General features: G+C 38.1%; 1 protein-coding gene across 1 annotated transcript; it reads left to right on the top strand.

The window, feature by feature from the left end:
• The first annotated feature begins 358 nt into the window (after nt 1–358).
• Nucleotides 359–22,768, top strand: LOC105388169 (6-phosphofructo-2-kinase/fructose-2,6-bisphosphatase). The gene is made up of 9 exons (XM_011559034.3): nt 359–858; nt 5,693–6,039; nt 14,187–14,321; nt 16,163–16,323; nt 17,051–17,440; nt 17,928–18,146; nt 19,330–19,564; nt 19,927–20,054; nt 21,005–22,768. The coding sequence occupies exons 2-9, from the start codon at nt 5,703–5,705 to the stop codon at nt 21,110–21,112; spliced, it is 1,713 nt and encodes a 570-aa protein (XP_011557336.3). The 5' UTR covers nt 359–858; nt 5,693–5,702; the 3' UTR covers nt 21,113–22,768.
• The last annotated feature ends 5,111 nt before the right edge of the window (nt 22,769–27,879 follow it).

The raw sequence follows: 27,879 nt of genomic DNA, 5'->3' as shown, positions 1-27,879 counted from the left end.
CAGCAGAGTCATTAACTTTATAAATAAGTACATCTTAAAATCTATCTGTGCCAAGACGCTGCCAACCTATAAAGTACTTACAGGAAACATGACGTTGTTCATTTAATAATTATCCTCATTTCATTATTCTAGCCAATATTGGAAAAATAACAGACAAAGACCGTTCTTCATTGAATTCTTGGAGGACTGCATTTCACAGAATGCGTTGCTGCGTCGGTGCTGGTGGCGGCGGCGGCGGCGGCGGTGGGAGTTGGGTGGGAGTTGAACGTCGCGCCAAAACAGACCCCCCTACTCACTGCCCCCCCTCCTGAGCCGAAGCTTCCCGAACGAGAATCGATGTCACACGAAGCAGACGAGTGACTGCCCGAGCCGTATCTTGCTTTCTCTCGCCTCCGCTACGACTCAAATAAACTATACAACACAAGTTGTTGTCTCCGCGCTCCGGTACGATCGCCTGTTCGAAATATTTGCGTTAAAACTCCATCAAATAATAAAATTAAAGTCAAATTTTCAACTTAAACTTGTGACAATGAGCAAAATCCGATCAGGGGTGAAATAAACGCCGAGTTAAGGTTCATAGTTGAAGTTGTGTGGAGCGGTGTTATTGGACTGGATCCAGAAAGGGTGCACTTGCATAAAACTATATATTTTGGTGTTGTGAGCCCTCCCGTGAGATGTTGGGGGTATATTCCGGTTAACAAGTTGGTTGCAGACGTTCTCTGGGAACTATCGCGAATGTGTATTGAGACGTTCATCGCCATACACGGGCGCACGGTTATGCGGCCCGACCTGGTGCACTTCATACGACACACCTCCTCGGACCATTTCTGCGAAGGAATGCTTTAGTTCTTGGTGCAGGTAAGATGACAAAAAAAAACGCCCATTCCACTTGGTAATTTATGTCACTGCAATATCCTGCAGTTTTTTGTTCACTGCATCCAACTCCATCCGTCATATTGTTGTTTTTGTAGTGTCAGACTGTCAGTCCTCTGTCTGGTTAGGCAGCTGGATGGAATGAAGAAGCTCGCAATAATTATTTTCTGATCAATGAAATACCCATGATTCATTCCATAATAAAGACGTATTATCATGTAGTAAGAACGTGTACCTTCACAGATGTATTTCTGTTGACATAACTCCATGCCATGTGGTCTGCTGTGATGTGGCAACTCTTGGCGCAAACCTGCTAACACGTGTACCATGTAGGTACCTACTTAAGTACAGTAAACTTACTTCCTTCCAACTTAACTTTTAACCAATGAAATAAATAAGTAGGTCATCTCAAATTATTAATTCATCAACAATTGTTCATGTTTATTTTGTTTATTCATCAACATCATTAAAGTCATCATTTAAGTTACAGAAACCAAATGTGGAACAAAGCCTATTCCAGATTTTCTTTAAATAAAATTGTAGGTCTAATAATAATTTATAATAATTATAAATAATTGTAAATTAAATATTTTCCGCCATTGCAGTGCTACTGATAGGAGTAAATTCTGCCTGTTATCTGAATTACAGCTAAAAAAAGATGTCATATTATTTTTATTAAAATATACCTAGGTACTTACCTAATTATCGAAATGGCAGTAATATTACAAAATTCTACTTAGGTAAAGTAGATATCGATATCGGCTCGCCTTGTAGACATCTTGTAGATCGGGTTTGGGATCGGTTCTATCCGGTGTTATCCAGTTTAGAGCCGGTATTAACTTATTATTTTGACAGATAGAAAGCTCAGGAAAACCACCAGCTTACGTAATACTTAGGTACCTACGTGGTAAATACGGCTATGTTATATTATATACTCGTTTCTAGTTCATAAGTGGACTTTTATCCCTAAATAGCTTACCAAAAGGCAAAGTTACAGATTGCAATTTAAATAGGTACTTACTAACATAACGGGTACTTACATAAAGGCTGTCTATGGTGAGTTTAATTACACGCATTATAAGTAAGTTAATTAATCTTAATAGATCTAAAACAGCTATACTCAAACTGCGGCCCGCGGGCCGCATGTGGCCCGCCGGGCATTTATCAGTGGCCCGCGTGCCATGAGAGATAATAGAGAATATACATTGTGTGTAAAAAGTATCGGGATTATATCCATAAAACAAAAGTGTTTGTTATGCATCCAAATTAATTTTATCACCTTCAAAATTTGCTCCTTCAGAAACGATACACATACGCCAACGAATTATCCAATCATCACAACATTTTTTTAAACGCTGTTTTAACAACTCGTGTTTAGTAACTACCCGCGCGATTTTTCCTTATTGTCTTCTATCGATTGAAAACAGTGCCTCGAAGTGGTAATTTGAGATGAAACTAGATCCGTGAGCTGCAGCCATATCTGCTTAATATGGTGGATGCTCGATGGTATTTCTTGAGTGTTAGCTCAAAAATTCATTCACAATGATGATCCTTGTGCGAATGGCGCGATATCGTGGTGCAAAATATTACTCGATTTCTTTTCCAAAAATCTGACCTTCTTCGTCGAATTTGCTGTATTAAATTTTCACATGACCCGCAAATAATATTATCTTGCTACCGTTTGACTTTCTGGCAAGAATTCCGAGTGCACAACACCACGATCGATAGTTAAAGTAAACAGTCAACATGACTTTTAACTAACAATCGATAGAAGACAAAAAGGAAAATTTGCCGCGAGTAGGTACTAAACACAACTCTGGAAACAGCGTTTAATTTTTTTTTGTGATGATTGGATAATTCGTTGGCGTATTTGTATCGTTTCTGATGGAGCATACTTTGAAGATGATAAAATAAATTTGGATGAATAACAATCTTTTTTTTGTTTTATTGATCTAATCCCGATACTTTTCACACAGAGTAGTATAATGCATGAATGCATGTGTTTTTAAAAAATTTGCTTGCGGCCCGCGACACCATGACTTAAACGTGTTTGTGGCCCTTATATAAAAAAGGTTGAGTACCAATGATCTAAAACTATTCAATGAACAAAGGCACAGCTATAGTTAATGACGACATTATCAAACAAATAGATACCCTCTTACAAGAACAAGAAGAACTTATAGACTATGAATCTTCGCTGACGAAGCATTGATAAAATATGCTCCACAGTAGTAAATGCCCTGAGTAAACATTTACAAAGGGGATGATCCACAAATGCAAGCATGCATACCCGGTGAGCCTCTTAAAACACGAATTGCATGCGCAAAGAATGGGCCGGATATGGGCGAAAAATAAACAACAATTAAATATAAATGACAGTGGAAATCTATCCAAAAGCATAGCAGATGAGGTAAAACGTGTTATAGAGCCAAGAAAAAACAAGTATTGTGACTCCGGTTTAGGTGCGGAGAGGTCTTGTGATGGAGTAGTGAGGAATTAATAAGACTATGTTAAAATGATAATAAAGAATCAGTTGGCGTATTATTTGTATACCTTATAGCTTATAGGATGTCTCCTAGATTTACCTTTTTAAGGAAAAATTTGAATGTTTATAATATATATAATTATGATCAACACCACCAGGTACCATAATCAATTATAAATGTTTATTTCAGGAAAAATACAGAAACATGAAACTAATAAATTAATATGCAAGCAGTTCTAGCATTATTTACACACCACGCTCGCCAATGGTCGTTCTGACGTAGGTACGTAAACCGATTTTTCCACTCGTTAGCAAAAGCCGCTACAAAAAATATAGGTACATATCGAATTAGTTAAAAATATTGTAGACACTTATAAAGATCTCGTCCTCATTCGAGATATCATAAACATACCAGTGTATACTTTCAATATAGGAATTGAAGTACAATTATACCACGAATACGCTCTTACGGTGAAGGAAAACATCGTAAAGAAACCTGGATATCTAGTTAAATCTTCTAGGATATATATCCTAGATCCTAGGTGCATTAGGTTTTGTTCAAAAACTGGGATACGGCTAACGACTGATGACATAGGTACTTAATCAGTACAAATGTACAGCGAAAAGCGGCTGGTTCGCTTGGGTGTCACCTGGGACTACCCCTTTGGGGTTTAGGAAGTCATAGTTTAGCATCCTGCTATTCAACCCCGCCTCTTGAGAAGTTTATCAGCAACTAAAACAACATCATCATCATCATCATCACGACCCATTACGTCCCCACTGCTGGGTCACGGGTCTCCTTCCAATGAAGGAAGGGTTTAGGCCTAGTCCACCACGCTGGCCAAGTGCGGGTTGGTGGACCCCAACACAAGCAAGCTTGTGCTGAGAGAGTTGTCGGGTAAGTGGCCAACCCGACTGTCAGATGTTTTCAAACCGCCCGAAGGCCTCTGACTAGGCTTAACGACTGCTGCCGAAGCAGCAACCGGGACCCACGGCTTAACGTGCCGTCCGAAGCACGGAAGGGTCCAGAAAAGCACCACTTGAAATTGGTCACCCATCCAATGGCTGACCGTGTCAGTTGTTGCTTAACCTCAGCGATCAGTTACGATCACTGAGGCCCAAAACAACATGCTTAGGTTTATTTCTTACAAGAATTTCGGGCATTTACACTCCCGAGCAATGAAAAGTTTCCACTGAGAAAAGCACCAAATTACTCCTAAGCTAGCTTGTTAACACCGTCTGCAACATTGAAGTACATTTAACAGAGCATCAGGATACTACCAACTATAAAAACAGTAATATTTTGTTCACATTTTAAATTATATCTTTGAAAAAATAAGGTTGTTTGGTGTCGGTATTTTGTGAATGGAACTATTTCATTGCACGTGAGTGTATTTCTCGAGGTAACGGCGTTAATCTTTTTATCATAAAATGTAACCTTTAATCTAAATTTAAATCAGTTTGGCTTTCAATGTATGACCGCTGTGAGGGTTATGTTATTGAGTTTCAATCAAATCGATATCCATTGACCGTTCAGTCTTTATTTAGTTCGTTCCTCGTTAGTTGGTCACGAACAGCAGCAAACTACATTTTGGTCTTACGTAAGTTATATTTGTTACTTTATGGTACTACCGAACAACATCAAAGTAATATGCTATTTTCAGTAGGAAGGGTATCTGCGGTAGGTACCTCAAGTAAGCCTTATTTCCACCGGGTCTAACTGCTATGTTATTTAGTGCTACGTACATCATACACCTTCTCATATTCATCTATAGTTATTTGGCTGATGTCAATTATAATGGCAATGGTTACCAGAAACACGGCTCTTCAGACTATCTATGCGGTAAACAATCTAACTGGAGGTATTTCAGGCGCAAGAGAGACGGTTTGTAAATAAGCCCATCCGTCAGCATCATCAGATCATTCTTGATTTCTATGTATATTCTAGCCATTAAGACAGTAGAAACAGAAATTGATGGTCCCACAAAGGACTTGAAGGAGATACTGCTTGGTGTTCATGAGAAACTTGATTTAGACTAATTATGTTTGTATCAAGTTGAATGGCGTGTGCTAATGAGTAATGACACAAGAACACTTTTGTTAATTAATAAAGGGCATCAAAATGCAATTCACTTTTGCCAGTAACGTATATTGTATTAACGATCCCACCTAATTAAAACCACTTTCCTACACAAAGAAACAACTTCTACTTCGACTGCGACGCTTCGTAAACAAACGACTGCCAACATTACAATCTCCAGTCGCTATCAACTTAACCACACACCCTCTGTGACGTCAGCAACTGTCATTAACATTCACAACGCGTTGTTCCAGCCCCCCTCCCATGGCGCTACAGAGCATCCATCAAGACTGGTATTCCTACTTGTGGCTGATTACTTTGAAGATCTACTCGACCGTGATCCGGCTGATCGGCGAGCACTGCCGGCGCCCAGCTGATAAGAACCGCCTCGTGATAACCGCTGGAGGCTCAGTCCAGTCGCCTGAGACGCTTCACCGAGTGCGGACGTATCGCAAGCGGAAACCCGTGTCGCCCCGTGTCAAGCACATAGTTGCCTTAACCAGGAGACCGTCGCTCAGGAGGATCGTGATGGCACCAGGAGCTAGCACCGCGCACGCTATGATGGAGGACAAGGAGAAGGCGCTGGGACCTATCGCCACCGGTGAGTCCTACCGAATACTTCCTTACTTGTGTGTTTTTAGTCCTTAAGTCTATACAATTTCCTTACCATTTATACATTTTATGGCATATTGACAGGACCAAACTTAAAAATAAGCGTTTCTGTTTTCCATATCTTCAAGTTCAAATTCGGGTCTGTAAAAAGCAACCTCGGCGCGAATGTTTCGCAAACTTGGAATGTTGTTGTTAAGTTTTTTGCGATTGCATTATGTTGTTGTGGTTTATTGTAAACGGAAGTGAGCCTTACAGTTGGATGAAGGCTATTAAAAATTGAATGTAGACACATAACAACTTACTAGTTTTAGTCCGTAGTTAAATTAAAGTCAAATGATGTAAAGATAAATTAAGATAAGTTACATACTTAACTAACAATAGAAAGTTTGTAGGACATGTTTAGAATAATCCAAGAATGTTTAAACCAACTAACACTGAGGTCACGATGTAACATCACTTTCCCTAAATTTAAAAAAAACAGTCAAATAAGTAAGTATTATCTTACTTGGGAATCGTGTTATATTTACGCTTAAAATTCTCTACTAAACTTATTACTTATCTGTTTGACAAAATATGTATGTGGTATGCCAAATAGGTGTGGGGTTTAAATTAGCTGTTACCGCAAAACACTGTTAATTTTCATTTCAGTAATGTTTAGGACTCTTTACTCTGAAATAGTAGGATAATTCGTATTATATTATCAGAAATTATGTAGTTGTTTTAGAGGAAGTCCCACGCTACGTTACTCCCAGGTCGAATGTATCAAGTTTGTTTAGTATTGGGTAACCAATGCAACTTAGTAGAGTGAGAAAGGAGTTGGATTGCCCGACCGAAGTCCAGCCTAAATATAGAGCGAAGCAATCATGAGCTAACAGGCTACTGGCATCAGACCAAATGAGCTCTCCAGACAAAACGTAGTCAGCATGCTTTCTCAGAACTGTAACTTCTGTAAAGGTAAAATGTAGTACAAAGTCCTGTATTTTGTTCCCAGTATTTCATGGCACACATTCAAAGATGACTTATTTTTTCTAGTTATCTCACTAATCCATCATCTTATGAGTTTTCATGTCAGGTATAATTTTTCTATCTTCTTAATTGCACTTTTCTATCATATTGTATATTTTGCATCTGTTCTTTTTTTAAGCTGAAAATTGTGTATTTTACTTCCGGCAGGACATGACACTTGTTTCCATTACGTTTTAATTCCCATTCAACAGATCTGCCCTTCCCGTTACCCGCTTAATTGTTCAGCATTGAAGAGTTAATTATACACGAAATAGACTCTGTACCGCGACTAACCCTGACCGTCCCTGACCATGGAGAATAAAAATTTAATGTAGGAGTAGATCGATATCTTTGTTTCATAATACCTACTAATCCTAATCCTAACTATCCTAAACTACTGAACGGATTTGAATGAAATTTGGTATACATACGGTCTAGACCCTGGGAAAGAACATAGGCTACTTTTTATGCCGGAATTCCCACGGGAAAACTTTTTAAGGCGAAGCGAAGCGCGCGGGAACAGCTTGTATAATATATTTTGAACTTAAATAATGCCAATGAAGATCAAAGAGGGAATCGAATTTCAACCAGAAGTAGGTATCCAGTTATATTAATCGGGCAACAACAGACATTTATGTACATATTTTTCCACAAGTCATCTGTGCGGGCACAATGGAGATAGCAAGAGATCAACTGTGTATCGACAATTACGTGATGAAATGCGATCGTGTATTGCTCGAAGGTTCGCGACCTCCTATTTTGCAAACCGAGATTTTGCAAAATTAGTTAGGGCTGACAGTTTTCATTACTTTTCTTACGCAAACGCATCCATTTCATGTCATACAATAGTATTTACATATTTTATTGGTCGATAAAGTAGTTTTGCTAACAAATATTGAAATGTTAGAAACAGTAGGTACCGTTTAAGTTAAAACTTAGCTACTTCGGTAGTAAATTTTATCTCGTCGTAACTTGATTGGTCCATAATAATTCACAATCAGTAGTCGATAGGCAAACATGACTATGTGATGACGTCAAGAGTGAAGAGACACACCTCCGCTCCGCCATTGAGGCCACACTCGACTCAGCAGTTGGCTAATAAAAATAAACTAACGAACTGCTGATGTTCTTCTAAACAAACTACATATTTTACGATAACTCGGCTTTGAAATCACCGATGAAGAAATAGTGGTGTGACTGGATGATGTAAAACGGAAACTATTACTAGATTATGTCCTAAAAATAATAGTCCTTGAATGATTTAAGAAACTCGAAGTGATTGTACGATAGTTGTTTCGACACAGAGCTACAATAGATAATCGGCTTAAGTTCGTATCGTATTTTTAATGAGTACGTTAACAATCTTTGGATTATTATCGCTATTAGTTTTCGTTATCGACCATTTGTTTTTGTACTTTTAAGACATTGAAATAAAAGTCCTGCTTTTGCTTAGTTGAAATAATTCATGTGAAACGAAGTCCGGCACATAGAAGTTACAATATAATTTGACTTTAAAAAACCGAAATAGCAGCATCTTGGAAATCCTGATAAAACAGTATTTTCCGTCTTAGAGATTTCTCCGTAACAGTGCACTAACATCTTCTAAGTATTACAAATTTCCCTGTAATGTTATTCCCATTTGTTGACTAATAAGAGAAGATTAGTGACGCGCAGGGGTTCACAGTTCATTTCGGATACGCCCCAGACTGAAGATAAAGATTGTTTAAAGGGACGGTACAGAATACAGATCATGCAAAGACATCGTGGATAATGCACATAATGACCTAAATGATATCTATTTTATTGGACGTCATCCATTGAAGATTATGTAAAGTTTCTCTAAGCGGTCACCCAGTCTCATTCATAGTTTATGTACCAATAGCTACATTTATCTATGTATTGTAACTATCCCATAAAAGACAGTCCTCCCGTATAGGTATGGTCTCGTGTCGTTGTTGTCGTCAACTAGGTATTATGCAAGTATTTATTTATTTATTTATTTATTTATTTATTTACTAATATTGTACAACTTTACAGAAGACTAATTCGTTATACAAATTAAACTAACACTAATAAAATAAGAACATAAAACATAAATCATAAACTCTCAAAAAGTAAGCAAAACATAAAACATAACTAAGTACTTATCCATTTCTAATTGTAACAAATAATGCCTAATGTGACTGTGGTGAATTCACCCAAACCACAACTGTACAAATCTACTATTTCACTTACTTTATTAAGCACCCTCAAGGCTCTGGTCATTGGCGCCTGCGCTAAAAGGTTGGTCCTGGCCTGCGGTATGCTGAACAGCCGGCCCGCGCGGCGCCGCAGCCCCCGCGCGCCCTCACTCGGCACCACCAGACTTATGTTTTCTAGAATGGCAGGGTTTATCAGCCAGCCCCTCAGTATTTTAAAAAGGGTAACTGCTAAGGTTAGGTCTCTCCTAGCCGCTAGAGTTGTGTACCCTACCATCCCAGTAACAAATAAGCTCGGATATAATAAAGCAGTGTTTTTCAACCTTTTTCATGACGCGACCCCCCTGGTCTAAAAAAATATTTCGCGACCCCCTTGACCGGCTTGACCCTTTCGGTTTTTTATCATGTATGTATGTGTATGTTACAGTATTCCCAATATTCATTCCATACGACGTATTGATGGTCTCCATGATTAGGATTCAAAGTAGTACATACTTATCGGATTTAAAAACACATTATTTTAGAATTACACACTTAGAATACGTGTGGCCATCTGGCCATGTACATAGGTATGTATGTACAAATAATGCCATTATATATATAATCGTTTATTACGGACCAACGATCCAAAAAAGTGTTAGTATTACATTTATCTTAACCTAATGTTAGTTATAACTACATAACACACATTGCGACCCGGAATTTCTTTTTCGAAATTAGCTTTTTCTATCTGACTTTTTTGAGCATTTCAATATCTTGGATAAAAGTTTTCAATGGTGAAATGACAACAAACTACCTGGCTTTACTAAAAAATAAATACTTGTGGTCGTCGTCTTTGAACCAGGCAGGAAGGCCTACCCACACTACGTTTGCCTATTCGTGGTCTCCACTCGAGAACTCGTCTACCCCAACGGTTATCGGTTCTTCGGCAGATATGACCAGCCCACTGCCACTTCAGCTTGCATATTTTGACAGCTATGCCAGTAATCTTAATCCTCTGACTGACGGAAAACCTCATTTCCGATACGATTTATCAGAGAAACCCCAAGCATAGCTCTCTCCACGCTGAGCGACTTTAAATCGGTGGACTAGTCCTACCATCAGTGCCCACGTCTCTGCACCATACGTCATTTCTGGCAGGACGCACTGGTTGAAATCTTTAGTCTTCAGGCTCTGAGGGATGGCCAAGGAGAATATGTGCTGACGAAGTTTTCCGAATACAGCCCAACCCAGTTGGATGCGCCTTGCAGCCTCCTTGTCGAAGTTGCTTTAGCCTAGCCGAATTTGCCTTTTGTCAAGACATATCTTGCACAAATTCGAGTGTTGCCTCACCAACGATCATCGGCTCCAGTTCGATGTGAGCATTGTACCTATATGACTTTCGTCTTGTCCAAATTTATACCCCGAAGCCTACACGTTGGGAAGCAGCATTTAGGCCACTTCCGTCATCCAGCTGAGTTCCTGCAGAGATTCTGCCATAATAACGATGTCGTCCGCGAAGCAGAGAGGTGTGTCATGTACACATATGCCAAGTCCGGCGGCATCGTACAGACTCCTCGATATAGCGCCAGTCGATTTGAAATCTCTGCAACGCTACCAAAATTTCCCATGTCTCGATGGAATTGAAGGCGTTTTCATAGTCCACAAAGGCTAGACACAGAGGCTGATTATACTCTTCGGTATTCTGTGTAATCTGCCTTACTGTGTGGATGTGGTCTATTGTACTAAAACAGATCCACGATGAGATAATTTAATTAATAAAATACAAGCCCAGCCTTCCAATTTAAGATTTTTTTATTTTTAAAGTATGAGTATTTCTAATAAATTAGTACTAATTGTCTTTATTGTTTTTGTACTAAAGGTCCCAGTTTTTTCGCCCTTTGGCGACCCCCCTACAGAAGCTTCGCGACCCCCCAGGGGGTCGCGACCCACAGGTTGAAAAACACTGTAATAAAGGATATCCTGGATACACTCCATATAATTTAAAATACAAAAAGCGAAGAAATTTGTTTTGTATTTTCTCCAGCATCAAACTATATTTAGTTTCATGCGGAGCCCATATGATTGCGTTACATTCTAATTTACTCCTTACTAACGCGTTGTACAATGCCTTCACAGCACTTATTTCTGTGAAACCATGGCACCTACGGAGTACAAAACCTAAAATTTTGAAAGCACTCATGCATGTGTCCACAATGTGATCACGAAATGACAAGTCCGATGAGATCCGCACTCCCAGATCCCGCACCGAAGTGACCTGCTGCAGCGCGGCGCCGCCGGCCAGCGTGTACTGGCGCTGCCGCGGGGCCCGCGCGCGGCTGAAGGAGATCTGCATGCACTTCGATGCGTTGAACTGGAGCTTGTTGTCGCTTCATCTATTAAAGGGACAAAGTCCAGCTTATCATACACACTCTATCTGTCTCATTAGATGACTCACTCGGGCTATAGATTGTGATCTTCTAAAAACAATATATCCCATCTTCTGTGAATTTATTAAAAAAATCAATTTTCAGCCACATAGGCTAAAAAATCGGATGTTTGATGAAAAAAGTTCAGAGTTCATGTTAAAAAAAGGATCCTTATTTTTATTGATGTTTGTTAAGATATATATACATGTTACATATATGCTAATTTAAGGAAAAGTGTATGAAAATAGCTAGTTGGGAATCGAATTGTAATATGTACAATAAACGCTTATCTGGAACCATACCATGTTTTTGACCTGATAATAATCACAAAAACTCACAATCACAACGGATGTTTTCTGTGATTATTGGTATCTACTAGATAGCAGGTAACTAACCAAATCGGAGGAAATTCCCATCTTACGATGGAACTTTTCATAGCAGCATTGGAAATTGGAACTAGTATGTAAACATAGTTATATACTCAAGGTAAAAAAAAATCAGGCTTATGATTATTATAATTTATACTTAAGTAAAGATGAAAAATTATCAAAATTTTGATAAATAACCATAGCTTAATTAAGCATCATCTATCGTCTACAAATCAATAACGATTTGACATGTATCGATCGAGATTCGAGCGGCATCGACGCACCACGGTCGCTGCAACGTGACCACTAAGTAGATAAATTCGTGACCTGGATCGTTGAAGGGCCTATTACCATGTTGATTTACTACTCGATGTCATACGAAATTTACAAATTCAAGTAGATATGAATTTAATGGATCACTTGACAACTTTATGGCTTTAACTGTAAACTGCTTTCACTTAGATAGGCACATTTATTTAGAATAAGAAGGTACATAATAACTTAGATTTTAAGTAGGTGCCACGTGTATTTGGATGATGTATCAAGCTTCAGACAACTTATTTATCTATTACTAGTTTGTAGTTATATGAATTTCGAATTAACTGCAGTCTTACTTATCCAATTTGAGGTCGTAGATGTCATGATGGCTGCCTGTTGGCAAGCGTCGTTGAGATCATGATACTAAATATAGAGAGTTCATTCAGACTCCTGGAAAGTTCATGGAAACAACAGAAAAGCAAAGCATGGAAATGTGCAGCTTGCAGTATGGTTTAATAGCCTGTAAATCATTATAAGTCCAAGGCTGAGAATCCATACTTTTGAATTTGATAGAATAATGAACTAATTTAAATTAATAGAATGGATAATGGACCTGTGAATAAAAAGTTGTATAGGTAATGTACCTACATTATTATCAAGCTAATTCACATAATTATCAACTATTTTCTAAAGCTAAAATCTGTTCGCAGGCAGGCCAGAAACCAGCCTTACAAATAGTCCGTTGTTCATTACGTAATCAATTCAAAGTAAGTTGAAGGCTCGTCGAAAGAAGCGCTGCGATTGGTCCATATAATTCTAGCTCACCATTTGATATCACACTTGTTGTTTTACAGGTCATTGTTGCTTAATTTTGCTATCATATTTTGGTACAGATAGCTTACGAATCGTATGACATCGCATACGATTTTAGGCCTTGTTGCTAGAGGCGGTTACGACATTCATTTGTTATCTTTTTGTAGTTGTGTACTCAGTTGCTTGATAAGATGTATGAGTATTTACGTTGCCATATGGTGTTTTCTAAATAATTAAGTATTTGCTGTTTTAGTGTTGTCTACATAATCCCCGATTTATTCTTTAAATACGTATTTTTCAGTCCGATTGTGTACGTACTTTAATTTAACTACCACGTCACTAATTTAACCTCAACCTTTCGGTGACTGACTTCATAGCAGGACACTTTCTTTATCCATTGTTTTGATAGTTTTTCATAAATATTATTTGATATTATTATTTTCATATCAATTGAGCCTTTCGTCCAATGAAAATCACTTTCATTATCAGTTTGACCCGGATAAGGCGTGTCTTTATACTCATAAGGTCAAAATTGATAATTAGGTTCTTGTTATTGAGTTTTCCAGACTGATTGCTTGGCAGTATTTTATAGTCAGTTTGAATGTGCAACACATGTAGAGAGGTGTGACGTCACGTCATGAGGCACGCCGCTTGAGTTATCAGCCTTGCAGCAGACAAAGATATTGTGAGACCACAAAGGCCGGGAATAAGTAATGAACGAGTTTTATGGAGACTGCAGTATTCATCTCATAAAATATACAACAAACAAAGGAAATAAATTCAAGATGTTGTGCTGACTGCGTTTCAAGCATTGTATTCTTCATCATTAGGAATTTATCGTGTGAATGCTAAGTACTTAAAATGTTAATAATTTTGCAGACGTTCATCTCTTCCAATTAGAGACTACTTCTGTCCTCTTTCATTTCATTTGTAAAGAAATATGATTTAATCGTCAGAACAGAAAGCACTTCAGAACGATCTTCATCACAAAAAATATTTCTGCAGCTTCCTCGACCGTCCTCATCCAACACCACTCACTACCACCCTCAATCCTCTTATCAATAACATCTACATCCATTGTTGCAGTGACGATGCGGTCGCGCAGGATCAGCCAGTTCGCGCCGCTCATGATCGCGCTGGTCGGGCTCCCGGCGCGCGGCAAGAGCCAGGTGGCGCACCGCCTGTCCCGCCACCTCAACTGGAACGGGGAGAGGACTAAAGGTTAGTTGGGAAATGACACCTGCTACCGGCGCTGATCAAGGCCAGCCCGAAGGGTATCGTCATGGCGCCCGTTGCCATCGACACGCAAAACACAAGAAGAACGTGTCATTATAAGTGTTAAAGTGTGCCTGTTGGTTGGTCTTTGTTAGAGGTACAAAAATTTGATGTTTTATTAGAACTGATAGAGTTTTTTTTTTCAGTTTTCTAGTAAAATCTTGCCGGTTGTGCCTATCGTATTAGGTTCAACATTCATAATGAATGGAAGGTCTATAGGTAGGCAGGTATATTTTGTATTGCACATGCAAAAAATGCAAGTTTATAGGTAGCTGCTAGGTACTTCTATGTAGGTCAATAAATTACGTACTTAGATCTAGAAATATTTACATTTATTTGTAGAAATGTACGAACTTGGCAAAATATCGTGTTTCATGGATTCAATTTGCACCAGGTTGCGATTTCCTAACATAGCAACTTGAGTAGGTGAATTGCATAACTTCCTTCAAAACATTGGACTCAAATACTGCTAACTAAGTATTAAGTAATACTTATTGGTTTTTTGTATGTTTTGGTTCTAAAATAAGTATGTACTTACATATCTATTTATTAACTATTTCGAAAGATTGAATGAATTCTAAGGCATATGGCATTCCCATACACATTTTATTAATCGCTATCGTATTCAAGGCGGTTGCTGTCGTTTTCATTGGTCGGTCTATATCTGGGGTTCCGCTCATCTGGCATAATCTTTATTGACCAAAACTCATTTCGCATAACTCGTATGGTCTAAACTTTTTTGGCCGAACCATCACTTTGCCAAGACTTATGTGGCATAAGGCTCGTTTCGTCTAAAACTCTTTAGGCACAATCTTTAAACACCTAAGTTTCGTTTGCTCAAATTTATGTTCGTCTATGCCTATGTATAATCTTGTTTCTCCTAATGTTATCTTAATATATAATTTATTAAGTATGTAATAAATGTACAAATTGTGGTATTTTTCTCCTACATCCTGAAAATCACGATATTGTATGATCAAAAAATCGAAAGTTAACGACCAATATAATTATTACAAACCCCATGAGATTGAAACCTAAAAATAGGTGCGACGACGAGCAAAGCGAGGAGGAGCGTGTTAGGTGCACATGTTCATCAAAACCAAAGCGGAGCGCAGCGAAGCGGAGCGGAGCGTTTTCCAAACAGCGGAAACCAAAAAAGGCTCCAGTTTTCGCTATGTAGGGAGAGACTCCGTCAAAGTTAACGCCAAACGAATATTATTACTTTGTATAAACCTATGCCATAGCATTATTAGGCTATTCAAGATTTGGCCATACCATTATTAGGCTAAACAATGTTATGCGAAATAACTTTTTACTAAACGAGATTTATGCCATACGATTTTCGGCATAACGAGACTTTGACCAAACGTTACTATGCAATACGAGATTAGGCAAAAAAATCTTATGCCAAAAAAGGTAGAACCCTATATCTGTCATCGCCCTGACCTATTTCCACCTTGCTAGTTATTCTAGAGCCATTGTACTCGTAATAATATCTTTATCTTTTATATCTTTGTTACATAAACTTTGTTTCTAATGAAGTTATCTACATTGTTTTTCTTTGTTTCTTCATTACTCAAAATCCATACAAATTTAATCAATTCTCAAAATAAGAATCGTCTAGAACGTTTAAAAAGAAACAAAATAATCTCATAAAAGGTTCCGAAAAAGTATTCCTTTAAAACTAAAATAAACTTTATTTCCAGCCAGCATTCAATCCATCCTTAACCTTTTTAAATCCAACCTCATTTCTCCAAACAATAACTCGAACCTCCTTTCGCCCTCAGTGTTCGACTGCAGCGAGTACCGCCGGCGTCACATGGCTCTGTACGCCACTCACGACATCTTCCGAGCTGACAACCAGCAGGGCTCGGCCATCAGACGCCAGAGCGCCAGGGAGGCCGTGCAAGACGCCATACTGTGGCTCAAGGAGGGGAATGGAGTCGCTGTGAGTGTGATACAACATGTTACATGCTGACTATGCTAGAGGTACTTAGCTCAATAGAACTGAATACACCATTATGAGTTTAGTGCAAGCGGATCGAATTAGACCTTCTTTTGAAATTCTTATTTTAGAAGATAACAGGGACATAGATTAATAATGTTCTGCTAATGAAATAATGGAAGACGAAGGCTTTTGAGCTGTAGCAAGTATCTTGCATTTAAAATTGCATAGTAAAAGACCAACATGGTTGGTCATCACCATCACATGAGTGTCATGACATCGATATCATGTTATTTTCATTTATTGTGTACAAAAATAAATGAACCCTAGGTTGTCACGTAATAATGATGATGATGTAATTAATGAAGCTAATTTAAAATGGCTTATAAATCTAATTATAATTATATGAAGTACTAACGGATGAAGGAAACAAACATGTTTACACTAATTTAGAAATGCAATCTAAGTGATAAATATGTAACAGGTCACCTTTCGAGAAATGTTATTCAAACAAACCTTGCATGATTTCTAAATCAAAACATACACCATAATTACCTCCATAACAACGTATCAATATCAACTAACTATGACCGGATATAGTATATGCAAACATGCTTAATTATTGACATAGATCTCATCTTAAGAATAATTCACCATCTTAGTGTAATTTAAATTCTATCTCTTCCATAATTTCAAAATCAATTTCTAAATCTTCATATTTCGTCCCCAGATCTTCGATGGCACCAACATAACGCGCGAGCAGCGTCGCGACCTGAACGACTACTTCATCGACGACCTCGGCTTCCGGATCCTCTTCATCGAGTGCGTCTGCGAGGACCAGGACCTGCTGGAGAGGAACATCATCGAGATCCTGCACTACTCCGCCGACTACAAGACCATGAGTGAGGAGGAGGCCGTTGACGACCTCAGGAAGAAGCTCGAGCACTATATGCGGCAATATGAACCTATCAACGCCTCTATGGAGACTATAAGCTTCGTCAGAGTCGAGAATATGGGCGAGACTGTCACAGCTCATAAGGTCAACGGGCAGAAGGAGGCCGGAATTCTCGGGTACCTCTCCGGAATGAGGCCCCTGCCCCAGACTTTGTACTTCACACGTGTAAGTATGCGAGCATTTGTTTACACTTAACTAATTGCGTGTAACGTATCGATTGCAGATAAACTTGTTATTTACGCCAATCGCTAGATAAGCGTCCGGTTAGAATTTTCTAGTCATCGTGAAAATGTCGAGACGGGAAATTGTAGTGAAACTGGAGACTTTGAACAGCCAATCCATTAAGATCCATTCATAGACAAGCTCAATTATGCCTGCTAAGGCAAATCTGTTATCTTCTATTACCACAACTATCACTACATAGCATAACGCAAATTAAGTCGCTTCCCGCGTTTGTCTGTATCGATGTATATGTACGCATGTTTAAATATCCTTAAATCTACACAACGGATTTTAATGCAGTTTTTTTATATAGAGAGGGATTTAGGAGGAATTTTTTCAAGTACCATTTATCCCCAAATTCCTCCGTAAATACCTTTTAAAACGAAGTTTGCAGGAAAAACGAGTAAACATAAAACTTTATCTCTTTCAGCATGGAGAAAGCGAATACAACGTGCTCGGCCGCATCGGCGGCGACGCCTCACTCTCCCCCCGCGGCCAGCTCTATGCACACGGACTAGCTGACTACATGAACGCACTGGGCCAGGAGCCGTTGACCGTCTGGACCTCCGAGATGAGGAGGACCAAGCAGACTGCGGCGGATATCAGGGCGGCGAAGCGGGCCGTACGCGCCTTGAATGAACTTGATGCTGTAAGTTTTCTTGGCTTTTCGATTCCGTTTGTTGCATTTGTTTTCGATGGAAAGGCAGATTAATTTAGTGTTTTACCCGAAGATCTGAGAAATTTTACTAGAATCAGAAGATGAAGTTGTTGTAGTTGGACATACAGATACACCCTCATGATATAGAATAATAACAAACTTTGTTTTCGCTTTCACTATCTTTCTTTGGCTTACGTTTATAAATGTTTCCAAATATGAACTCTGTTGAGTTTTGAGGCTTAAGATATTAAAATATTTGTTATCAGATTTGGAAACCTCAGTTTGGGGAGTGGCGTTTCTATGTGAATGTTTTGTGGATAGCAATCTCTCAACCATATCTATGAGATAAAAGCTTCCAATTCAAATAGACATGAGGGAGATAATAAGATCAATACAAACAGTAATATGCAGATAGACTAGGTAAAAGGTAGATACTGTGTGTTATTCAGATGTGCTATTATGATGATGACCAATGACCATGCATGGAAATGCAACGCCTGGGTATAACCACGGTATAAGTTATACCGTGGTTATACCGTATAACACACTGTGCAAGCAAACCATAAACAAACTAGAGCAGTAGGGCTGGCCACATCACGCCCGACACGACTCTTCCATTCTATTTCTAGTGAGCAAACAGTTTCAATGTATGTAGGTCGTTACAGACTTGTTGGCTGGCCTCTTCAGTCGCCCATGCATGTTTATTATTTACAAACATTAGACTCGTGCTTCTTATAGTTATGGACATAAGGAACAATAAGGGTTTATGAGTTCACAAGCCGACCTACATCAATATTTAAGAACTACTTACCTATGTATATGCGCTCTCTTGAAAGTATTTGCTGGTAATTTTTAGGCAATCGATGCCACTGATGCAGTCATCGATCACAATAAATTTCCTATCATTCTTATCAACACTTGACTACTATAGGTACCATTACCATTGAACATCACAGTGACTGTGACTCATAGTATAAAAATAAACGATATTAGCATTTATTTATAAAATTTCCTTTATGATAGCATAATAAAGTTTCCGTTGTACACTTATCGTCCATAAAATTGCGGTAAATAGCTGAAAGCCACTCTGCCACAGACGCCTAACTTTATGCACCCTTATTTTCCTCCAAGAAGCCAACCCTCAAAACCTAACCAAACTCTCCCAAACCCCCAGGGCATCTGCGAAGGCCTAACCTACGAGGAAATGCAAGAGCGTTTCCCGCAAGAGTTCGCGTGGCGCGACCAGGACAAGCTCCGCTACCGCTACCCGTGGGGCGAGTCCTACATCGACATCATGACGCGGCTGCGGCCCGTGCTGTCGGCTCTGGAGGACGAGCACAATGTGGTGGTGGTGGGGCACCAGGCCGTGCTGCGGTGCATGCTGGGGTACTTCCTGGACGCTAAACTTGGTGAGTTGCTGCTCTTGACTGTTCATTTTTCTTGCGCGAGGCGTGGTAATTTGGCTTGAAAAGAACCAGTTCGTGATTGAATTGAAAAGAACCAGAAGTCGGCTTTACCCCTGACCATTTACCTCACGGCTCATATCCACTCGTTTATTTGTCAAAAAGCTGTAAGATTTGACAGTAGATAAGCAATGCTGCTGACTGTTGGAATGTGATATGCACAGAACTATATCGAGAATGTTAACTCGACAAGCTCCGCTACCACTACCACTACCCGAGAGCCGAATCTTACATCGACAGAAAGTTATACCTATAGTTAATTGCAACAAGACAGATGTTTAATTTATATCTATTTTTCCTCCCTGCAGACGAGCTGCCCTACATGAACGTGCCCCTGCACACGATCGTGAAGCTCACGTCGTATGGGTACAAGTACAAGTGCGAGATGATCACGCTGCCCATCGAGTGCGTCGACACGCACCGGAAACAACCCAAGGTAATGTGGCAACCATTTCTTATTGCTACCACTGTTTTTGGCTATTCGTATTTGCCAAAACTTCCATTGGCTGTATTTGCCGCCACTGCAGCCTCTTGAGCCATGATGCAATATCGTAAAACGTGACACATGGCTATCAATCATGAGACCACTCGTTAGGGATAAGCCAAGGGTTAGAATAGAACATGATTGTGCCTCCTACATAAAGTATAAATCGTAAATCACCACCTCCATGTACCATAAAATAAAGAGTCTCTGACTATATTTACGTAAGTACTTATAAAACATCTGCAAAATACCAGTGATGATAATGATGGTATAAACTTAAAAAAATAAGGAAAATTCGGTAGTTAATTTTTAATTATGTAAGTTTCTATTGAAAAGAGTAGATACCGACTTATATAAGTCTGAAATTATTTACTTACTTACCACGAAATGGATTTCTGGGTCAAAGATAACAAACATAACACAGTACAGTATGCAACCTTAATTTAGTTTTCCTTATTATTATGTAGCAGTATTATTTTAGTGACCCATTAACTATACTTGGACATAATTTATCTTAATCCCAGATTAGCTTCATATCGCAAGCAAATTTAAGATTTGACAGAAGAAGGTTGCAGCAGATAATAGATTACATTGTTTAAATAACCTTCTAAATCGGTATGCACCAGTTCAGTGACTTAGATGGTTATATTATAGCACGTTATAGCCTGTGACAATCGTAATTCGTGACTTTACTTTATCGCGTGTTATCTTTTACTTTATAAAGCACGACTAGTGCGCAGTCAGCAGCCAGAAATATAGACTCTATTAAAATGATGAAATCAAAAGCAACACCTAAACGGCCCCCTGTAACATAAAACTAAAATATTTACCCGACTGCCGAAGGAGGAGGGTAATGTTTTTGTCAAAATAATAACGAATAACTATATTTGTTTTCTCCACAGAACTGCTCCATCAACCGTACGACAGCGGACGCGCTGGTGACGGTACCATCCCACTACGACACGCTGCCCTCCAACATCTGGCAGAACCCAGCCGAGGCGCAGCTTTAGGCACGAGGGGCGGCCCGCGCGGCCTCGGCAGCCCCAACACCGCACCAGCATTATTAGCACCCCGGCTAACAGCTGGCCTCCCCCGCCACACGGCTCAACCCTGACTGGCCACACGAGTCCACGGTTGTGAAAAACCCTGGACTGCTCCGAGCGAGCTTGGCATAACGTGCCTTCGCGCTGACTTGGCGGTTAATCAGTACGTGTGATACCGCAGTGAATTGAAGTTTGTTAAACTTAAGTTTAGGTTTAGGAGTAATTAAGTTATGGAATTAAATCTCCAAGCAGTGTTTCCTCCATAGGTAAATGTATTCAAATATGGTTTCCTCAGTCTGTAACTTTCAGTTTCTGTTTCCAGCATTGTGGAGCGGTAAAGACGTGTTATGCCTATTATCACTATCATGTCATCTAGATAGTAGGATTACCTGGAATTATCTTCGTATTTAAATACGTAAATTATATTTATACTGTAGGTAATGTGCCGTACATTTCTCTCTAATAATAATGATTTAGTGTTATCCTTTTACTATCTAAATGTTGACATGATAGTGAAGAAGCATTTTGTACTTACTTAGAATGTAATGGCTGACTGTTTCGATGAGAATGAAGTAAACACTGACTTAAAAAATAGCTCAATGAATTTGTACAAAGAATGAACTTGTGGTTCTTCCAAAAGTTAAATGATAAGACTGAAAGGGGCTCTGCCCAATATCTAACGATGATGTTGATGATGATGCGATGGTGATGACTGTGTCAATTCATAATCATTTTGTGTTCTTTTTATCACCTATGTATACTAATGTATTAGATAACGTCATATGAATATTCTCTTTCATTTCCTACGCAGGTAAATATTTCTGTTTCATTTGAAATTTATAACCATTGGGGTAAGCGATTATTTTAAAGTTTAGTATACTTATAGCAATAAGATTATGTAGGTTTATTGTACCTTAATTTGAGAATTTCGTCAGATCAGCCTTAGTCATCTTGGTAATAACTCTTGCCTTGTTTCATTTTTTTTATAAACAAATAATAAGTTCGTGGTTAGATTAATTGCGTATCTATTTCATAGAATTTCATAACTAATTAAGATTTTGTTTTACTTTTCTTAGATTTATTGGAGAATCAAAAACATTATTTTAAAGTGTATCAAGCCATAAGCCATGCTTGATACACTGTAGATTGTATGTATACATGTGTAGATTTCATAGAGGTGGAAGTTTCTCAGTTTTACTTTAGACTTCGTATTCCAATAGCCATCAACATAATTATGGAATTATCTTCTATTTTAGTAAAGATCTTTCTACGTCTACGTATAAAATGTTAGTTAAGTATATACATATTTAGTTTAGGCCTCAGGTTTAGACAATATTACCTTCCCTACCATGTCAACGTACAAATACGAAAGCTCTCAATGGAAGCAATGTTGTCAGAACAACGACACCCTAGTGTAATATATTAGTCTGTCATGTGTAAATTAAAGCTACCATCCTGCTACCTACCAGCACCAAGACAGTATATACATTACCTACTTAGAAATTACCTAATACACGATAGCTGATAGTCAACCTATCTGTCTCATGATGACGGTACAATAAATGTGTTTTTAACAGGCATTATGAATATTCTTTTTAATAAAAAATATAAGTTTCATTTTAATTGTTGTTTAATATTTTATATTCCTCTTAATTTCAGGGCTACTCGAATAAAGTCCCTAACTACCTACATAAGTACTTAATATGTATTTAGCATTTACCTTATACACTATTTCATAATTTAAGTACTTATACTTATTTTCAATCTGGACCAGTGGCGGATTTACAAATTTGCCGCCCGTAGGCCATTAATATTTTGCCGCCCCTACGGACTTTTGAAATTCAATACGTTAGTTTAATTCCGTTATTAGTACGAATGTGAACTTAATCATATTTCTGTCGTTTAATTAGATTATTTTTGCAACCCGCTATGTACTGAAGAGTTTAATGTTAACCTAAAAAGTTTAATTTGACAGGCAAATAAAAAACGTAAAAAGACTTTAAACCGTAAAACATCTGTAACTTTTAAAAATCGATTTTCAGCAAACTTATTGTCCAAGAACACTCTCCCGTAGAACACATGTGATACAAAAAAAACTAAATCGGTTCATTCGTTCAGCCCCCCTACTCTTGAAAGGCAATGTAATGCGTCTGTCTTTCGTTGTCAACATTTAAAAAATCATAACTTCTCTTCAAAAGCGTTTTTACAAAGGGGCCGTCCATTAATCACGTGAGGTCATTTTTCTCATTTTTTGACCCCCCCTCCCCCCTGGTGATATTCGGTGAGGTTTGGGACCCTCCCTCCCCCCTGGATCACGTGTATTTTTTTGGAAATCTATGTAAAGGCTATTTTTGACTAGAAAAAATAGTAAATAATAATAATAAATATCACACACGGCCATCCAACCCCAAGCTAGGCTGAGCCTGTACTATGGGTATCGGACAGCTGATATATCTACCCAAATACATAGATACAAATGTATCGAAAATTGCGTTTTGAATTGGAAAACATTTATAATGTGTATTTGCAATAAAATTTATTATTGTAGAAAATTTTGCGCCGTTCAAAAAATTTATACACGTGATGTGTAACAAGACCCCCCCTCCCCCCTCGTGATGTTTCGTGAGGTTTTCCGTACCCCCTCCAAGGAGGGGGGGCCTTTGAGCCTCACGTGATTAATGGACGGCCCCAAAGACTAAAAATACTTATGTAATCAGCTAGGTAATGCCTATTTTAAGAACATAGAAACAAGAATATAATGCATACAATTTAGAAATTATTTTACAAAAACGCCAAAAGACTTTTTTGGCCAAAATCTAAATGTTGCCAACGCAAGACAGACGCAATACATTGCCTTTCAAGAGTAGGGGGGCAGCGGTGTGCAACGCGAAGTGCTATCCAAGTTTGGATAAATAATAATATGCTCCAAATTCTGTTTTCGCAGTAGCAAAGATAGATATAGTATCTAATGATCCAGGATCCGGTTTTATCGAAATATTACAAAGCGTTTATTAATCGTTTTCGTATTTTATAATAGTAATTTATACATGGATGGTACAGATGATACACGTATAATTAATTATAAAAAAAAAACTAGGTACTTATTTGCCAAATTTGCCGCCCCTCTCAATCTGCCGCCCTAGGCACTGGCCTTTTTGGCCTATAGGTAAATCCGCCACTGATCTGGACCATACTCGATATAAATCATAGACTTAGTATGTACTGTATATACTAGTCTATGATATACATAAATATTAAATTTGTACAACCTTTAAAATATAGGTAAAGCTTAAATTGATTACGTAGTACTACCCTAATGGCCTGGGAAATCCACACCCACTTACCTATCACATTTCTAACTTGAGTAGGAACCTACTTAAGGGCGCTTGTAGCTAAAGTATCACGCTATTTGCATTGCAGTCAAAAGATTTTTTTTCGTAAAAAACGTATCGGACAGTTTTTATTTTACGTCATGAATTTTGAATACCTTTCCTAGTTACACTTTAATAAAAGAGGACGTAGGTTCTTATTATATCTCCATAAATAAAATCTCTCTTTTATATAAGTATGTCAATAAACAATAACATTAAAAATATAAAGACATAAGTATCTAAGTACCTACTACTACGTAGGTGAACTGTAGGTAGACACATAAATGTCACGATAAAATCTCAATTTGATTGATAGTTAAGTTGTATTTAAGCACGTCCATTACGACGACGTAGATACCTATTTAAAAAGTCCATGGCTATTTATCACATTGAGCAGTGTACGAAGAGTGAGAGGTTGTGACTTGTGACCGTGGCTTAGTTAGTGACGTGTGGGTACTGGGTATGGGTAGGCTCAGCCTCCCTGCACCACTCCATAACCCCCGAACGAAAATAGCTCTCGCGTGTACTCAACGCATTGTCATACAAATCACGAGCCAGTGCGAGCCACGCCGCAACAATAGCGGCCGGCTTACCCGACAAACTTTTTGTGTGAATTAAAAACTTTTTGGTGAACGTGAATTCTGAAATTCGAATTTGGAAGGATTGAATTTCGAAGAAGTTCATTGAAATTTACTGTAAGTACTTACCTAACTACCTTTAATTAATTGATCATCTTCATCATGGAAATAAAAGTATATACCTAAGTAAATAAGTTAGTAGTTATAGGTAAGTAGGGGAGACCGGGGACAAAAGTAACAGCGGGTAGAAAGTAACAAAGACTCTGTGGACTTCCCCAATAGCCTTAACGTCCCAAGCTACAGCTGGTAGTCAGCATGCGATGCCCCCCACGCATGATATCATTTTCCACGCCCGTGCCGCGGTGCAAGATTGTTTTAGTGAGCTTTTCGTGATTTTACACACCCAAAGTAAGTTTTTTGGTATTTATTCATTTAGTGTTTACGTAGAATTAAGATGCCAAGAACCATATGACTATTTGTTCATTGATTCATTATAAGATTGTCTGTAGCATGTCATAAATTGTTTTCGAATAACACGTGCTGTTTTAAAGTTATGTCGCCTAATATTTAAAAAATGGGGATGGGTACAAAAGTAACAGCTCGCGGCAGGACAAAAGTAACGAATTACTTACGTAAGTTTGCCATGCCACATTATAAATTTTTATTTTTTATTGTTTTGATTAGATATTTGTGTCATAATATTGTATATTATGGCACAAATAAAACAACTTCTTATCAGTTTGTCAGTTTAAATGATGGATCTCATTTACAGTTTATATTAAGAAGTTTTTTTTTGTTTTGCCAATAAGTCATAAGTTTTTTTTAGTTTCGATAGTTTTCAAGAAGTTTTCTTAACTAAATAATATGATTGTTTTTTTTGTTCTTTCTTTTGAATCGTATTTATAACATTGGGCAGAATTTATGGGTTGTTACTTTCGACCCATGCCTTGTTACTTTCGTCCTGACCATGGGGTCGAAAGTAACGATTTCCCTTTTTTTTTTGAGGCCTTAGAAATGCTAAAATTCTAGATGTATTAGGTAAAGTAATAATGGATTTTTGTAGACTATAAACGAAAGTTTTATGTGACTATATTTATTTTATCGTAAATGTTATCAATAACGAGAAATCAGACAGAAGATGCAAACTGTTACTTTTGTCCCCGGTCTCCCCTACCTACATAAGTAAATAAAAGTTTTGTTTCTGAGATGTACTTAGGTGGGTAGACCTATGTTTTATCAAGTTTTATATTTGTGAAACCTGTGTCACTCACCCGACTCAACCGAGTCTAATGTTTGTTTAATGTCTAATGTTTAATAACTAATGTTTTTCTTTAAAATAAACAGCTTCATTTTTACACCAAGTCGCTGACGACTTACTCATTGACACAGTCATAGTGGTATGGTTTATGGGATTCTATTTCTGTTAAGCAGATACCAGATACAAGTCTGTGTCCTAAGGATATAGGGCTAGGGCTACAGTAAGAATATAACAGTCTCTGAAATAGGTCTGGGGTCCAGGAGAAGACGTTAATCTCTCGATGCAGGTGTCATGAAGTCCATCCATATACTGCCTGCATTAGCAACATCAGACATTTATTAATTCATATAAATTTTCGTCAATTACCTATCTAAGTACTTACTTCTCACCAGTGGAGACCTGAAGGTCCTGAAGAGATCAATCAGACTGATTGGTAGCAGGTGGATGATGATGATAATAGCCAACGATACATTACATTCAAGTGGGGCTCGTTCGGAGAGGCATATCCCTGTAATGGCTATATAATGTGATAATGTGGTTTCATCATTTCATCATGTACCTAAGTTACGAAACTTCTTTCAAAGATTGACAGTTTGTTAGTTTGACAAAGCACAAAAGTGTAATCGCAGCCAACTTTAGGTACTATCAAGTTTGTTTGGACCGAATTGTGTATAGGTACAATTCGTCATGATCTAGTTTCACGTCCGTGCTGACACTGCAACACGAACTAATATATCAATCACATGATAATCTTGTTTCGGTCAAAACGTGCCGCATTTAGAGTGGACATTGAATCGAAGAACAATCCATGACATAAATGGCCTCATTACCCGCTTGAGATGTTTGCCTTGGGCCTACAGACACACAGGCGAGGTCCACACGGGTCCAATTAAGACCCCGATATAGTTTAACGTCGTGTAAAGTATACTTTTTTCAAATTAAGAACCTCCGATTGACATTGACAGAAGTTAACTGGCCACTTGATAAACAAGATTTTTATGAGAAAGTTTATTGAAGGAGGTTTTGTTGTGTGTCGTTTTAAATTATTGGTTTCAAAACGATTACAAGGTACCCATTAAATATTACTTCCAGTTGTGTAAGTAAGAAACCACAGCACTTCCTACCTATGTCTATGATCATTCTTATTACATTTAATCAAACTGTAAATATCTATGTACACAATACAATCTAAATAACTTATTCTAAACTTAAGAAAAACTTATTGTTATCAGCCCTATAGTCTTTAAAACTGAGTCAATCAGTGTCACATTTTGTCGATGACGATAGTCACCAGCTGACTTCTAGAAATATATTGGTAACTATAAGTACTTACCTATCTGGGTTAATTTGATGTATTTTATACCTACTACTAAACTAAACTTCGATCATGAAATATCAAATAGATTATGTGTGATAGATAGGTAAGTACTCGCTAACACGTGCAGTAAAAACCTTGATTTTGCTGAGCAAACTTAACCTTTGTTCACATAACATTACCAAGTGTCAAGTTTGTGCAAACAATAAGAT

Source organism: Plutella xylostella, chromosome 3, assembly GCF_932276165.1.
Source record: "Plutella xylostella chromosome 3, ilPluXylo3.1, whole genome shotgun sequence".
Lineage (NCBI taxonomy): Eukaryota > Metazoa > Arthropoda > Insecta > Lepidoptera > Plutellidae > Plutella > Plutella xylostella.
This window is presented reverse-complemented; position numbering and strand designations above follow the sequence as displayed.

Excerpts from the sequence above, each read along its gene's own strand:
- LOC105388169 (XM_011559034.3), top strand. The coding sequence starts at position 5,703 with ATGGCGCTACAGAGCATCCATCAAGACTGGTATTCCTACTTGTGGCTG. Across the intron at positions 14,322-16,162 it reads GAACGGGGAGAGGACTAAAG|TGTTCGACTGCAGCGAGTAC; the intron begins GTTAGTTGGGAA and ends TTTCGCCCTCAG. Across the intron at positions 18,147-19,329 it reads CCTTGAATGAACTTGATGCT|GGCATCTGCGAAGGCCTAAC; the intron begins GTAAGTTTTCTT and ends CCAAACCCCCAG.